Source organism: Oreochromis aureus, linkage group 22 (assembly GCF_013358895.1).
Source record: "Oreochromis aureus strain Israel breed Guangdong linkage group 22, ZZ_aureus, whole genome shotgun sequence".
Lineage (NCBI taxonomy): Eukaryota > Metazoa > Chordata > Actinopteri > Cichliformes > Cichlidae > Oreochromis > Oreochromis aureus.
In genome coordinates, this window is record NC_052962.1 from 20,838,665 (window position 1) to 20,854,476 (window position 15,812).

At 41.2% G+C, this 15,812-nt stretch overlaps 2 protein-coding genes and 1 non-coding gene across 3 annotated transcripts; 2 read left to right on the forward strand and 1 right to left on the reverse strand.

Annotated features, from left to right (window-relative positions):
- The first annotated feature begins 42 nt into the window (after window positions 1-42).
- Window positions 43-6,300, forward strand: LOC116322543 (polyadenylate-binding protein 1). Its single transcript, XM_031742644.2, has 14 exons — window positions 43-235; window positions 1,455-1,648; window positions 2,553-2,668; window positions 2,911-3,050; window positions 3,167-3,261; window positions 3,356-3,493; window positions 3,736-3,831; window positions 3,946-4,312; window positions 4,747-4,857; window positions 4,973-5,118; window positions 5,222-5,306; window positions 5,436-5,566; window positions 5,689-5,781; window positions 5,905-6,300. The coding sequence occupies exons 1-13, from the start codon at window positions 43-45 to the stop codon at window positions 5,779-5,781; spliced, it is 1,905 nt and encodes a 634-aa protein (XP_031598504.1). The 3' UTR covers window positions 5,905-6,300.
- LOC116322774 lies at window positions 3,527-3,663 on the forward strand. Its single transcript, XR_004199656.1, has one exon. It is a non-coding gene; the product is annotated as a small nucleolar RNA SNORA5 (small nucleolar RNA).
- Window positions 6,301-6,368: 68 nt separating the features above from the next.
- Window positions 6,369-8,517, reverse strand: LOC116322551 (type-4 ice-structuring protein-like). The gene is made up of 4 exons (XM_031742651.2): window positions 8,411-8,517; window positions 7,577-7,645; window positions 7,358-7,481; window positions 6,369-6,765 (listed from the first exon to the last, which is right to left on the reverse strand). Exons 2-4 carry the CDS (start codon window positions 7,623-7,625, stop codon window positions 6,564-6,566), a joined length of 375 nt encoding a protein of 124 aa, XP_031598511.1. The 5' UTR covers window positions 7,626-7,645; window positions 8,411-8,517; the 3' UTR covers window positions 6,369-6,563.
- Window positions 8,518-15,812: the final 7,295 nt, after the last annotated feature.

Consider the following 15,812-nt stretch of genomic DNA (forward strand, 5'->3'; position numbering starts at 1 on the left):
GCTTCGTACGATTATTCTACTAGCCTCCACAGCCAAGGGAAAATGAACCCCAGTGCTCCCAGTTACCCCATGGCCTCCCTGTACGTCGGAGATCTGCATCAAGATGTGACCGAGGCCATGCTGTACGAGAAATTCAGCCCAGCCGGAGCAATCCTCTCTATCCGGGTCTGTAGGGACATGATCACCCGGCGTTCCTTGGGATACGCCTATGTCAACTTCCAGCAGCCGGCGGACGGTAAGTAATTTATTTAAATATAACAGTTGAGAAAATGTGCTTTATAAGAAATCAGTGACAAGTGAGAGCTAGCCTATTCCTACTACACGTGACTGCGGCCGACATGTTGTCGGTAGGGTCTCCTCATGTGAACCTCCCAGCAGTGGCGTAGCAGCACCGAGTCCGCCCAGCCTAACCAGCCCAGCCCTCCCCAGTAATGTAGCAGTGCTGCAGGCTGCCGAGCGAATACTTGGTGCACTTTTATCTCCCTTCTGTACGGACAACACCCCAACTCTTACCCTTAAAACGATTAGACAACAGTTTAAGAGTGGTGGTGTGAACATTTATCAGCATCGGGGAAAAATAAGAGTGCTAACTTTCAGACAAGTTTTTTTGCAAAAAATTTTTCTGTCTAGAGGCCACAAATCTGCCTCCATGCACCTCTATAAACGTTTTCTGCGTAACACTGTTTGAGCAGAGGGAAAGGGACTCTTAGTATGTTTCTTTTCTAATCTTTAACAGCCATGGCCACTGAAACATTTGACCATGTTTCAGTTTGTTCACTTGTTTTTCCATCATCTCATATCTACCTAATGTCTTGACTCCACATGTATTTTCCCCCCACTTTATTTGTAAGATGTTTTCTGATTTTAAAGTTGTTGCCAGTTGAAATGCATATATACAGCAATGTCTTCAGGTTTATTTGTCTGTTTAAGTTTGGGGAAACTAGTGGGGATGCTTGACAGCATCTAGATGCGCTAGAGGGGTTTAATATTGAGATTAATGTGCAGGTGAACTAAGGTTACCCCCAATTACTGCACAGGATGTAATATTTGCTGCGCTGGTCTCAGTAGGGAGAGAGCAAGAGGTTACTAATGTACATATGCTGATGTACTTGTGACCAGAAGGACCAGTTTGAACTGAAGGAAGTAGATGAAAGCACCTACTGTGAAGCTGCCCTGGGGGATGATATCTGAAAGGAATACCAGGAGGACTGACACATGCTAATGTGCCTTAACACCTTTACAGAATTACCTGCTGTTTTCAATTCTTTGAAATGGCTCAGGGGAAAAAAATCTTGTAAATCAAGTTTTCTCACATTGGTTTTCTAAACAGCTTTTCACAAACCCCCCTCTCAAGACTAACCTGCATATCAGCTGGTTGCTATCACAACCCAAGCACAATGGATGACTCACACCTAATCATTTCATTTAACCCCCCCTTCTGCCTCTCTCTTCAGCTGAGCGTGCACTGGACACTATGAACTTTGACGTGATAAAGGGGCAGCCTGTACGCATCATGTGGTCGCAGCGTGATCCATCATTGAGAAAAAGCGGCGTGGGAAACATCTTCATCAAGAATCTTGACAAGTCCATTGACAACAAGGCTCTTTATGACACCTTCTCTGCTTTTGGCAACATCCTGTCCTGCAAGGTAAAGCTTTTCTGCCCCTTTCTCTCCCTTTTGTTACGGATAACCTGAAAGCAGAGGTGGGGGTGGCTCAGCAGGACGTGTGATTGTATTCGCATGCAAGAGCTCTACTGGAGACTATGTGCTACAGAGTTGTGAAAAGCATTCTCCTATTAACACATTTTTTCACCTCTGCTGCTGACACCAGAATACTCACTTCTCACGTCACGAAAAATGAAAAACACGTCAATTTGGATCTGTAGCTGCAGCATAGTAATGTGGAGATGTAGCGAAAAGCAGGTTATAAGGAGGCGAGGGTTTGCATCCCTGATCCAAACAGTCAGTTTGGATGTAAAGCGACACACTGGATCCAGTAAAAGATTTACATTCATTAGACCGTGTTTAGATTTTCTAATTAGTTCTTTTATTTTATTAGTTCTTGTTTTCAGTTCACTTTGCAGAGTGGGTTTAATTCTTTTTATTGCTGGAAAATATTTAACTTTCAACTTTTTGTTTTGGTTTATTACAAATCATAATATGCAGGTTATTTTTCAGGGTATACTTTTCATAATAAAAGTGGCTGCAAAGCCAGAAATATTAGAAAAGGTAACAGTGAGACAGATTAGATTCAACTTATCATCACTGGAAAAATGCATAACTCAAAATGATAAAATGCAGTTAGGCATCTGATCTGAATTTTAAACAATATATGTACATATAATATTTCCACACAAATATGCACAACCAATAACAATATAAAAATGATTGTGCAGTGTCATTGTACATTCATATACAATGACATGACCATATAATAACAATGTTTTAATGTGAGTGTGATCATACAGACTGTTCAGGTTAAGTATACTTGTTGCTGCATGTTTGTGACTGTGTGTGTTTTTAAAAGCTGCATGTGTTCTCTTCCTGTAAGGTGGTTTGTGACGAGAATGGCTCTAAAGGCTACGGCTTTGTGCATTTTGAGACTCAGGAGGCGGCTGAACGAGCCATTGAGAAAATGAATGGCATGCTGCTCAATGACCGGAAAGTGTAAGTGAATGTATTCACTGGCTTCCAGGTGTTTGGGTGTGTAATTTCTGAAAGCTGCTGAATCATGTTAACCAGCAGTGTTGGATGTTTCAGTGCAATGATGATGAAGTTTGTTTGTGATAAAAGCGTATAGCTGTAATATACAAATAAGTCAACAATTATGCAGTAATTAAGCTGTACTAATTTTTACCGTCTCCCATAATGAATGCACTTGTAAGTTTTAAAATATCCTTTTAATGCAGATTTGTGGGCCGCTTCAAATCTCGCAAAGAGCGCGAGGCTGAGTTGGGTGCCCGAGCCAAAGAGTTTACAAATGTCTACATTAAAAACTTTGGCGATGAGATGGACGATGAGAAGCTGAGGGAGCTCTTCAGTAAATACGGTAAGTCAGCGTGTCCCAACCTTAAAATGATTTCAACTGCTCCAGTGTTGGCATAAAGAGGTTTTTTTTTTTTTTTTAAAAAGGAAGGAAGGCAATGAATGTTTTTTGTTTCTTAGGTAATGCCATGAGTATCCGGGTCATGACGGACGAAAATGGAAAGTCTCGAGGGTTTGGGTTCGTTAGCTTTGAAAGACACGAGGACGCCCAAAAGGTGAGCCATGTTTAATTTTTTTCAACAAAAAAAGCAAACATCGTATCTGCCAGAAAATGTTGACAAACTTGACCTGATTTCATGCCTTCTTCAGGCGGTGGATGAGATGAACGGGAAGGAGATGAACGGCAAGCTTATGTATGTCGGCCGCGCCCAGAAGAAGGTGGAGCGACAGACTGAGCTGAAGCGCAAATTTGAGCAGATGAAGCAAGACCGCATGACTCGCTACCAGGTTCGTTTCTTCTTGACAAGTCTGCCCAGAGACCGCAGCTTTGTCAAATTCAGTGCTCCCTCCTTGGTGGGCTGCACTGGCCAAAATGGCTGCAACAGTGACACTGTAGTTCATGGGCCCCACTCTCCTTTACCGTGGATCATGGGGATAAAAATGTGCTGCAGACAAAAACATCTGCTGGAGATCAGTTTGTATATGTCGTGTTTATAAGAAGGTACGAGATTACTTTTGGCTATTTGCAGGGTGTTAATTTGTATGTGAAGAACCTTGACGATGGAATAGACGACGAACGCCTGAGGAAGGAGTTCTCGCCATTCGGCACCATAACCAGTGCCAAGGTAGGACTGATAATAGAATTTTATGAGCTGGCACTAATGATATTTTAATGCTCTCTATTATGATACTGGCAGTTGGTGATTATGTAGTATTTATAAATGCCTTTTCTCTCTCAGGTGATGATGGAAGGCGGGCGCAGTAAAGGCTTTGGCTTCGTCTGCTTCTCGTCCCCAGAGGAGGCCACCAAGGCTGTGACAGAAATGAACGGACGTATCGTAGCCACCAAGCCGCTTTACGTGGCCCTGGCCCAGAGGAAAGAGGAGCGTCAAGCCCACCTGACCAACCAGTACATGCAGCGCATGGCCAGTGTGCGCGCAGTGCCAAATCCAGTCATTAACCCGTACCAGGCCGCCCCGCCGTCCGGCTACTTCATGGCAGCCATCCCCCAGGCCCAGAACCGTGCCGCTTACTACCCAGCTGCTGGCCAGATGGCCCAGCTCCGCCCAGGCCCACGCTGGACCACCCAAAATGTTCGACCACAGCGTGAGTATTCAGAGGTTGTCCTTTTGTGATATTTGTGTTGATATTTATTCTTGTTTTAAGAGACTAGAAAGATATTTTATTATGTAAAATACAGATTGTCTATTATTTTTACCAATTATGCAAAAATCAGCAGACCACCTACGTTTTGTGTCCAAAGTCTACTTCAGTTGAACGGCTCATTTAGAGATGTTCAGAGACGGGACTGTTTCTTAATATAGTCAAATTCCCAATAAAGCTGTTTTCATTTACATACTTTTCACTTTATCTGGTCAGAAAGCAGAACAAGTATGAAAAAGTGGCTGAAATGAGAATGAGATGTTTGTGCTGCTAAAATATTCAAATGCGCCTTCTGGAGTGTGTGTTGTGCTTGAATGAATTTAACTAATGAACTATAAATGGGATATTAATGGCAGTTTGATTTTATTTGTCCATAGACTTCCAGAACATGTCGGGTGGAATACGTCCCTCAGGCCCTCGCCCTCAAACCTTCAGCACAGTGCGGCCTTCCTCCCAGGTGCCCCGCATGATGACCACCCAGCGAGTCGGTCAGTCCACTGACACTGTGCACACACAGTTCAATCCTGTGACTCTTCTGCTTGTTAGTTATTATTTTTAATGCTCATCCTTTTTGTTTTTTCTTTTCTCTCCCCCCCCCTTCAGCCACTCAGACCATGGGCCCCCGACCAGCCACTGCAGCTGCTGCAGCAGCCACCCCCGTGCGTGGAGTACCTCAGTACAAGTATGCAGCAGGAGTTCGCAATCCCCAACAGCACATGAACACTCAACCACAAGTTACCATGCAGCAGGTAGGAATGCTCATTATCTAGAACTAATGGCTTTTTTTCTGCCCTACAACTGAGGAAAAACTGGGATGTGCATTAAATTTTTTTTTTCCCCTTCTTCCCAAAGCCTGCAGTCCACGTCCAGGGACAGGAGCCTCTGACTGCCTCCATGCTGGCTGCTGCTCCTCCTCAGGAGCAGAAGCAGATGCTGGGTAAGGTTTAGTAGCAGCTCTCCATGACTATAATGCAGCCTTAGTCTAACTATAGCAGTAGTACTGAGTACAGGCACGGCCTTTCTTTGTTCATCCTGTCTTTAAATCTCTTATGTGTCCCTCCAATAGGTGAGCGTCTGTTTCCACTGATCCAGAACATGCACCCCAGCCTGGCAGGCAAGATCACAGGCATGCTGCTGGAGATTGACAACTCTGAGCTGCTCCACATGCTGGAGTCCCCAGAGTCTCTCCGCTCAAAGGTCAGTACTTGCGCAAGTTAATATCGACAATGTAAGGCGGTTAATTCTTTTAAGTGTCTTCTTCTTAAAAAGGAGAGCAGAGTGCTCGCTGTTGCTAACATTAGGTGACCTGCTGTGTTTAGGTGGATGAGGCTGTGGCTGTACTGCAGGCTCATCAGGCCAAGGAGGCCGCCCAGAAGACGGTGACCAATTCAGCTGGTGTCCCAAGTGTCTAGGTATGACTTTTCAGAGCTGCTGTAACAAGGAGAGGCTAGTGCTTTCATTTCATTTAGAGCTTCTTGTAAATAGAAAAAAATCACATAACTTGTTGTTTTTTTTTTTTGTTGTTTTTTCCAAAGGAGTGTGGAACCTTGAGACCAGCTTCACCGATGGACAAAAGAATTTCACAGTGGAAAAAGTTGAAAAACACACAAAACAAAGTAAAAAGAAAATAAATAATATATTAAAAAAAATAACAGTGAAAACAAGTCTCCAGCCAGGCCCACAATGAACAGAAACATCAGGTCTGGTTTGTTGAATGAAAGAGGAAAAAAAAGAGAAAAAAGGGGAAAAAGTTCAAATAAAAAATGCTCAGTTTTGAGGGGTTTTAAAGGAGAATTCTGTGGGGGGGGGGATATTGAAAGCATTCCTTTCTGCCATTTTATCAGTTTCTTTTTTCTTTTTTGAATGTTTGGACTCTGTTGTTGTCAAATTTCCCCTTACCTTTGCTTGCTTGAATAAAACAAATAATAAAATAAGTGTCTGTCTGTTACATGCTCGATCTGAGGCATCAGTAGTTCACATTATGAAACCACTACAGAAGTTGTGTTTCAAGTCTTTTTCTTTATTTGTGCTTTTGTGACAGGAGGAACAGTCAAACATTAACAAGCACTGAAACACATTTTTAGGCTCTCTGATGTGAAGTCAGCCATCCAACACAAGTAGCTGTATGAATTCAGTCCATGACAAAAGATGGTGATGTGGTGGCAGGTCTGCTAGAGAAGCTGATCGTTTTCTTTTAGTTGCCGATGGCAGCGGCCTGCTCTCTCATCTTCTGGACCATAGCCTCCACCTGCCTCTGGAGGTTCTCGAACATGGGCTGCAACTGGGTGGCCAGAGGTTTGAGCTGCTCCTCCACGTTGGTGGAAGCGGCCCTCAGTTGTTCTTGGACCTGAGTAGCCAGGGGCTCCAGCTGGGCTTTCCTCTCCTCCAAGAAAGTCCTGTTAGGGTAGAATATGTCTCACTGTTACATTTAGAAATCAGAAACGCACCAGGCCAGCCATGTTTACTGGCAGTTTTTCCTTCCCACTGTCGCCAAGTGCTTGCTCATAGAGGGTTCATCTGATTGTTGGGGTTTTCTCTTTATTATTGTAGGGTCTTTACCTTATAGTATAAAGCATCTTGGCTCTATATAAATAAATTTTATTTTATTTAAAAAGTGCTTGATAATGATAATTACAAACTGCTTGGTTTATATGATCACATATTAATGACTATTTAATTTTTATATGCAAAAAACTGCCAAGTAATTGAAATTAAATACAGTAACTAGTCTATTAGTCTGTTATTACAATAAGCTTCCCTGCACTTATAGCATCTAGTAAAAACACAAAGAGATAAGAACATCTCTATCACACATGCAGTGCTCAGGGTTACTGTGTGGGTCTGGTCTGCCTTGCATGATTACGTTATCACTGAGAGGCACAGAGGAGCTGTTGGCTGGCTATTTAACAGTGGACAAAGTCCAGTTTTAATCATTCTGAACACGTCTACATGCGTGTGAAGACGTGTTGCAGATAGTTGGTTACTCACCGAGCCTGGTTGACCAGATCTGGGTTGCGGATGATCTCACCCAGGTCTTGAGGCATTCTGTTCCTCAGGTCCTCAAAGTACTGACTGAGGTTGTCAAGATTGAATGCCTCCTGTGCAAAGCTTCCTGTTTGAAAAAAAGAAAAGAAATAAAGTGTTTTGTTTGTTTTTATACTTTTCCCCCCGATAGATATTTAACAAATTATCTAAATCTGGTCATACCTTGTGCCAGGGCGAGCACGACAACGGCGACAATGAGGGAGAATTTCATGACTGCTGACTGGATTAGACCTGCACAACACATAACGTTTGGTGAGCAGTGCGTTTGAGGTGTTAGATGTTAAAAAGCAGTATTTGCCTGAAGTCACCCACGAAGTCCAAACAATGTTTAATCAGGTGAGTCAATGACAAAGTTATTGTCTAGGAATCCTGGTTTGACTTGTTGTGACATGGAAACAGAATCGATGTTTTGTGTATTTTTCAAACGTCAGCAGTCAGTGATTATAGGTTATATACTCTAAACCTTTGAAATAATTTATCACAGAGAAAATTAAGCCTCGAAGCTCAACCTGGGTAGAAATTGGGATGAGGTTTTTTTTTGTTTTTTGTTTTTTTTAATGACCTTCTTGCTTCTTTGGTTGTTAACTAGCAAAAGAAATGCTATAATTTACTTAAAGCACATACAAAGTGCCTCATCCAAATTTTTATGTAAAAATCTAACTTTAAGGATCAATCATACACATAAGAGTACTTTTAAAAGTCATTTTCTTTACATTTCCAGCATTTATATTGCGTTCTGCTCTATTATTGGATTTAAGTAGCATAGTAAATGTTTGTAGGAGTTGGCTTATTTAATGCCTGTCTTTAAATAAACCTTTGCTGCCTCTGAGCTCTGCCTCACGTCACTGTTAAATGCTGACATTTCACATACTATGAGGTGCACTTTTACAGCAAGTCTCAGAAAATATAAACAAGTTAAGAACAAGTTAAGACTTTTTTGGGGAAAGGAGAGAAAAAGTTTTAATTTAAACCTATTAGAAAATAAATCAGACTCACCTGTGCTGCAGGAGAATGTGGACCAGATGGTGACTTCACTCAGGACTCTTACACTTCTTATAGCTCAGCTTGGTGATGCATTCCTCTCAGACTCAGATCTGATTGGATGAGACAAAGAAAGAAAGAAAAAAAAAACATTACTGGATGCTGAACCTTGCTGCTCTGTCTGCCAGCTGGGCAAACCCAAGCAAAGTCCAACAGCCCCTCTGCTGACTGTCCAACATGAGTGTGGCTCTTATCATGCTGATTAGGCAAAATATTTAATCATCAAGAACAGTATCAAGGTTACCACAGTGAGGCCAGTGAGGTTGGGAGAACTTTTGGTGACATCATCTTTAACAGATATGATAGAATGTAATTGTAAAATCAGGGTTGATGTCAGTGTTGTGCTTCTGTGTTCAGTTCTCAGTAAGATGTGCTTGTCACACATTGTGAAAGCTCAGGAGTATATCGAGTAAACTAAGTTCTTATGACTTATTAGTTTATTGATGTGTTCTTCAGTGTGTGTACAAAGCACTGGACTCTTTGGTAAACTATGGAGTTCTTTAAAGAAAGACAGACCACTTTGGTCCAGATCGAATTATTTTATTGGATAAATTCAATAAATCCATGTGTGGTTCACAGAGGTTAAATCAAAAATCTTGCCATTTGTATATTCTATTTCTATAGTTCCCTAAGCCAGGAGCCTTTCTAGGATTTTTGGACTGGCATGGCACCAAACTAAAGCAGCTGAAGAACTAATGAAAATCCATGGTGTAGTAATATGTAAGACACATACTGAAGCACAAGTTTCTACTCTCTGCCAGGTTTTGTTATCTTATGTTCATCTTTGAAAAGTAAAACAGTTACAGGAAACAACTAGAGGTGACCTGGTGACAATGGGTGAAATAACTTAATATAGCTTTGCCTTTTAAGAAGCATAGGTGGTATAAAAGATGGATGCAGCTGTCGTGATGTCATCCATTAGTTAATTTAGTCCCGTTTTGAAGCCTTATGATGAGTCATTTTGTCATTGGTGTTTCAAAACTGGATGTAATGATCAAGGGGCAGGTCTTACTGTGAAACCGTAATGTCTGAATAATTCTGCTCTCTGAAAAAAGCTTCTTTTTTGTTTTTTAAATGTCCTAATATTTTATAATATTAAAATTAGTCCCAGAAACCATAAAGTCAACAGCAACATATTAACGGAGATCATGTTTGAGAGCTAGTTTCTCTCAGACTTCTTCAGGACTGGAATTTGTTTTGGGTTTTTTTTGTTGTCACAGCTATCGCCCCCTGGTGGCCAGTAAGAAGAATGGCGGTCTGAGTTACTTTTTGGCTTCACATCCACTGAAACACTGATCATGGGCATGGACGTTATTGTAATTTGGGGCTTTTAACTTTACAGGGCAAGGCCTATTAACCTTTCATTAGAGATCAACTGGTAGTTTCTTTTTGACATCATAAAAACGTTCAATTGCAAGGTCTTTGGATAAACTTATAACCACAACAATGGGAAAGTCCAAGGAACTCAGTAAGCACATGATTGTGCATCTTATCACGCTGACTGAAGAAAACACTTAATCATAACTAACAGCGTCAGCATTACGACACCAAGGCCATCTCTGAGAGAACTTTTGGTGACATTAGCATCAACATATATTGCAACAGATTATCATAGGCTTGATGGCAGTGTTGTGCTCCTGTTTTCAGGAACTCAGTGATCTAAGAAAGGGAATTGTAGATTTACACTAGTTGGGAAGGTCTCTTCATGCCATTTCTAAACAATTTCAGATTCCAAGATCATTAGTACAAAGACTTCTACATAAATACAAGTTATTTGAATTTGTCACCACTCTGACAAGGTTTGGAGAACAGTCATACTGTCACCCTCAAATGAGAGGAAATTGGTTAAGGTGTTCTGGAACAACCCAGGAACTACTAAGGCTCAAGCTTGTCATGAACTGCTGCCAGTTTTAAGTCTCCATGGACTGAGAGATTGCTGACCAAATAAGAAGCCCCTGCCATAAAATCAACACCTTTAACCTCAACTAAAATTTGCTGCAGCCCACATGGACGAGCCAGATGCTTTCTGGAGGAAAGCTTTATGGTTAGATGAGACAAAGATTGTGCTATTTGTCCACAATGACAAGAGGTATGTTTGGAAGAGTTAAGGTAAAGCTTTGAAACCTAAGAACATCGAACTATACCAACTGTCAGGCATGTTGGTGGTAGCATCATGCTTTGGGCTTGTTTTGTTACCAGTACTGTTACATTGCACAAAGAATAATGATGGAGGAGGACTACTCTTCAACTTCCCCTCAAATCAACAGCTGTAACTTGGACACAGTTGGCTTTTACAACAGAGCAATGATCCCAAACACATCAAAACTGGTTTTGGAATGGATAAAGCCGGCTAACATTAAGCTTCAGGAATGGTCTTCCCAAAGCCTAAACCTCAACCCTATTGAAACTTTGTGTACTACACTTCAAAGATGGTTTCATACCAGGAAACCAACAAATTTAAATTAACTTTTCTGCCAAGAAGAGTGGTCGAGTATTCAGCCAGAACTATACCAGAAGCTTGCTCATGCCTACCAAAACCATCTGGCTGATGTGCATCTTGCTGAGGGACATCTAACCAATTATAAACACTTTTGAGTCTGTATTTATACTTTCGACCCCATGTGGATTGGAGAAGATCCAAAGTGAATTAAGTAACACCTCAGCCATTGTCTTTTAAAGTCATCAAAGATTTACGCTGTACAATCATTCCACCCCGGATAAAGGACAGTTCAATAAATCACCAAAAGCTAAAATTACCATGAAATTTGTGCCCATGATGAGTGGATGTAGGAACTTTTGACCATAACAGTACCTGCAAAGTAAAATAACACCAAATGTTAGCATACTAAATTCATGCCGTATAACACAAAATATCACCCTTTTTGAATTTGTTTATCTTTAATTAGTCTAATTAATTACTAAGCAGAACATTTTTTTTATTAAGTGGAAAAAAAATATTTCAAAGCTGCCTCATTCAGTTGTTCTTTAGGAAGCACTGTTATGGATTACACTCATTCATGTGAATGTAAACCTTCTACCTTTGGCTTACATCCAGCAGGGTGTTATTGCCTCCAATCCATCTTTATAGTTGCTGTAAAATGATTAATTCCCGACTGCTTCCCACCCCAGCCAGTAATAAACAATCTCATACATGTGTTTGGATAGAAATATGTGAGCAGGGAGCATAAACAACATGAGCTGTTTAATAAACCTTGTACAAATGTCTTGTGAGCCTCTATTCATCTGGTGGGAAAAGTCTGCAGTAGAGTTTTAAAAATGAGATTATGACCGTAAAGCTTTGATCAAAACCAGATGTGGAAACATGCACCATGTTTGCAACCCAGCATTTATTCTCTGTGTCCAGGCCTGCACTGTCCTATTGGCTTAAGCTGTTTACGTCTCTAAAAAGTGCTCAGGACACAGAACCATCTGCTTTGTGGTATGCAATCGACGTGAGGATGCATCACTTGACATTAAAGTGTGTGCAGCAGGAATAAGTAGCGAAAGTAGTTCAGCAGAGCTACGACGTGAACAATGGGGGCATTTACTCGAAAAGATGTCAGCATGAAAAAAGAAAAAGTGTCCTGATTCTGTCTTTCCTTTAAGCTTTGACCCCCTGAGGCTCTTGCTCATCCATAAAAATGATTGATTGCATTAAGCGCTCAACTCAGCGGGAAAGCAGCGCTAACGTACTCATGGCTGTAATAACATTCAGTAAAGCAGCTGCTGCTAAAGTGAATCATGTACTAAGCTGTCCTCTTATATTAAAATAGACAAAACTGATGCACTGCTATCAACTTTTTAAATGTTGTACCTGATCATGGAAGAGCTATATACAAGCGCATCTTAATGCTGTTAAGTTATGCCTGAAAGGAAAACTTTTATTTATGTTATAGTCATTATATCTAAAGTGAAACATATGAAGTTTTTTGTTTTAATTGTGCTTATTATGGCTTATAGCTCATGAAAAACAGAAATCCAGTGTCTCAGATTGTTAGAATATTTCATTTCATCCAGTTAATTTATATACTTAGTACTTGACTGTGGCTCTGTTAGCAAGAATTACTGCATCAGTGTGGTGTAACACGGAGGTGATCGGGTTTTGGCGCCGCTGAGCCCAGGCTGTTTTCATGTTTCCCCCAGACTCCCTGTGAGGTTCAGATTAGGCGAGTCGTCGGTAATAACACGGTGAGAAAAACATTCGGTGAAGTTTTGTTACCGTGGGCCAGTACTTAGTCCTGCTGGAACAGGAAACCTGCATCTCCATAAAGCCTATCCACAGATGGAAGCATGAAGTGCTCTAAAATCTTTCAGTGGACGCTGCATTGACTCTGGACTGGATAAAACACAGTGAGCTAACCACCTCCAACAGCAGCAGATGACATGGCATGCCAACTCATCACAGCCTGCAGAAACTTCACCCTGGACTTCAAACACATTGGATTCTGTGGCATTCCACTCGCCTTCCAGACTCCAGGACTTTGACTTCCAAACGAAATGCAAAATTTACTTTCACCTGAAGAGGACTTTGGACCACTGAGCAACAGTCTACTTCTTTTTTCTTCTTTGCCCACTTCTGACTTTGTCTCTAGCTCAAGAGCAGCTTGATATTAGGAATACAACAGCTGTAGCTCTTTTTCTGAAGACATCTGTGCACTGAGCTGTTCAATTAGGTTCAAGTGTGGGATCTGGCTTGAATACTCAAGGACATTCGCAGAGTGGTCTGAAGGCACTCCTTTGTTATCTTGGCTGTGTGCTTAGGGTCATTGTCCTGTTGGAAGATGAACCTTCGTCTCAGTCTGAGGTCCAGAGTGCTCTGGAGCAGTTTATCATAAAGGATGTCTATTTACATTGCTGCATTCATCTTTCTCTCGACCCTGACTAGTCTCCCAGTCCCCCCTGTTGAAAACTGTCCCCACAGCATGATGGTGCCACCACCATGCTTTACTGTAGGGATGGTATTGGCCAGGTGATGAGCGATGCCTGGTTTCCTTGGTATTCAGGCCAAAGAGTTCAATCTTTGTTTCATTAGACCAGAGGGTTTTGTTTCTCGTGGTGTGAGATTCCTTCAGGTGCCTTATGACAAACTCCAGACAGGCTGTAATGTGCCTGTTACTGAGGAGTGGCTTCCGTCTGGCCGTTCTACCATACAGGCCTGATTAATGAAGTGCTGGAGAAATGATGGCCCTATGGTTCTCCTCTCACCACAGAGCAGCTGGAGCTCTGTCAATGTAACCGTCAGGTTCTTGGTTAGCTAGCTCTAAGAAGAGACCTGTTGGCTCCAAATTTCTTCCATTTATGGGTGATGGAGTAGTCCACTTCATTGGGACTTACAATCCTGCAGAATTTTTTTGTACCCTTCCCCAGATCTGCGCCTCGATACAATCCTGTCTCCGAGATCTAAAGATATTTTGTTGGACTTCATGGCTTGGTTTGTGCGCTGACTGTCAACTGTCAACTATGGGACCTCAAGTGTGTGCCTTTCCAAATCATGTCCAATCAACTGAAATCACCACAGGCGGACTCCAATTAAGCTATAGAAACATCTGACAGATGATCAGTGGAAACAGGATACACTTCACTTCAAGTCTGACAAAGGCTGTGAATACTTATGTACATGTTAAATTTTTGTTCTTTATTTTCAATAAAGTTTCAAGAATTTTAAGCATACTTTTTTACTCATTATTCATTATTGGGTATTGTGTGCAAAAATTTTGAGGTGAGAAATGAATTTAACCCACATTGGAATAAAGTTGTAACATGACAAAATGTGGAACAAGTGAAGTGCTGTGGATACTTTGTAGCTGCACTGTATCAACCAAAACAAAATTAAATACATTCTAATAACTCTTCTACTAGTTTGCGCTACCAGATTTCTGATTTTCATGAGCTACTACAAGCCATAATCACAAAAATTTAAATGTATAATGGCTTGAAATGCAAGTGTAGATAGATACTGAAATAAACAAGTTGCCAGTCCATTACAGGGATTGGCTCTGACAGCTGTAAACACTCATTTTCTGCCAGTTTCTTTTTTTATTCTTGTCTCTGTGTGATGTCTATAATCATCAGATGCACAGTTGTAAGCACAGAAGCCCTACCAACCTGCTGCTTAAACCCTCTGTTTATGAGTGGCAGCCAATCAGAAGAAAGTGAGAGATGCTAAAACAGCTTGTTTCAGAAGTTACTTAAATTTCCTGTATGTCCACGGTGTGTTTCTAAAACCAGAAATTTCACAGGTCTCTTTAGAGGGAACAGGACATGTTTAGGATGTCCGTAAATGATGATAATTATAATATGGCAAACAATGAGACAAACTGAAAAGACTGAGAATGCTCAGTATTTAGGTCAGAGAATCACCCGTAGCAGCTTTGCTTGGACCTAATCTTGAAACCATCATTAAAGTTGTATCCATCATGGAGTTCAGTCCATGCTGAGACAGGATCCCATTAGAAAACTGGAGAACAGGATCAATGGAAAAATGTCAGAGGAAGTGAACATAAGCCATGGACCTTGACGTTATGAACTGGGGTCAGGAAATAAAAGCATGCACTAGTGAGGCACACACTCATTCACAGTTATAAAGTGTGCATCTGCAGAAATCCTTCAGCTGTTTGCAAACTCTGTAGTAAACACTCTTTCTGACATTTTTTCTTGTCCTTTGTGCGATTTCCAGTTTCTCACTGGGCTCTAATTTGTTTAAAATGTGCTTTTTAGTGGAAACAGATGAGGTTCAATCTTTGACTTAATGCAGATTCAGTTTAACAAAAAAAAGAGAGAGAGGACTAGTTCCTCCTTTGGACTTCTCTGGCCTCGTCCCATACCGCAGAAAGAATGAAAAATGACACAAGACCCACAAAGTCCTAAAAAATATTTAGGAGGCACAAGAGGAGGTCCCATTTCCTCTTCAAGTCTTTGTTCTGCTCTAGGTTGGTGGTCTCACCCCCACTCCAGCTCAGAGTTAAGGTAGTACAAAGTTGCATTATGTTTCAGTATTTCAAAGTAAGATCATCATTTTTTTTCCACCTCTTATCGACTTAGTTTGATCCAAGTTTTAATCACATGCTTCAGGAGAGTTGGAGCTGTAAACCCGCACTGTAGTTGTTCTCTGTTGGAGCCAGAGGAGAACAGAGGAGGCTCAGATTTCTTGGCTTGACATTTTCTGATTTTCCACTGTTGCCTTCACGTCCTCCGGAAAACATTGGAATTCTCACCACAGTTGCCCAAGGATACTGAGGCATACAAACAGCAGGAGTCGAACCACAAACCGTAGACGACCTGCTCGATCACCTGAGCCACATCTATTAGTCTTTTTGTTTTATTTTAATTTAATTTTATCAAATTAACAAAAAGAAGA

Bases quoted from the DNA above. Each gene is read 5' to 3' on its own strand.
- LOC116322551 (XM_031742651.2), bottom strand. From the start codon at position 7,625: ATGAAATTCTCCCTCATTGTCGCCGTTGTCGTGCTCGCCCTGGCACAA. The intron at 7,482-7,576 runs GTATGACCAGAT...TTTTTCAAACAG, and splicing joins CGTGCTCGCCCTGGCACAAG to GAAGCTTTGCACAGGAGGCA. The intron at 6,766-7,357 runs GTGAGTAACCAA...CTACCCTAACAG, and splicing joins GATCTGGTCAACCAGGCTCG to GACTTTCTTGGAGGAGAGGA.
- LOC116322543 (XM_031742644.2), top strand. From the start codon at position 43: ATGAACCCCAGTGCTCCCAGTTACCCCATGGCCTCCCTGTACGTCGGA. The intron at 4,858-4,972 runs GTCAGTCCACTG...CCCCCCCTTCAG, and splicing joins GATGACCACCCAGCGAGTCG to CCACTCAGACCATGGGCCCC. The intron at 5,119-5,221 runs GTAGGAATGCTC...TTCTTCCCAAAG, and splicing joins CACAAGTTACCATGCAGCAG to CCTGCAGTCCACGTCCAGGG.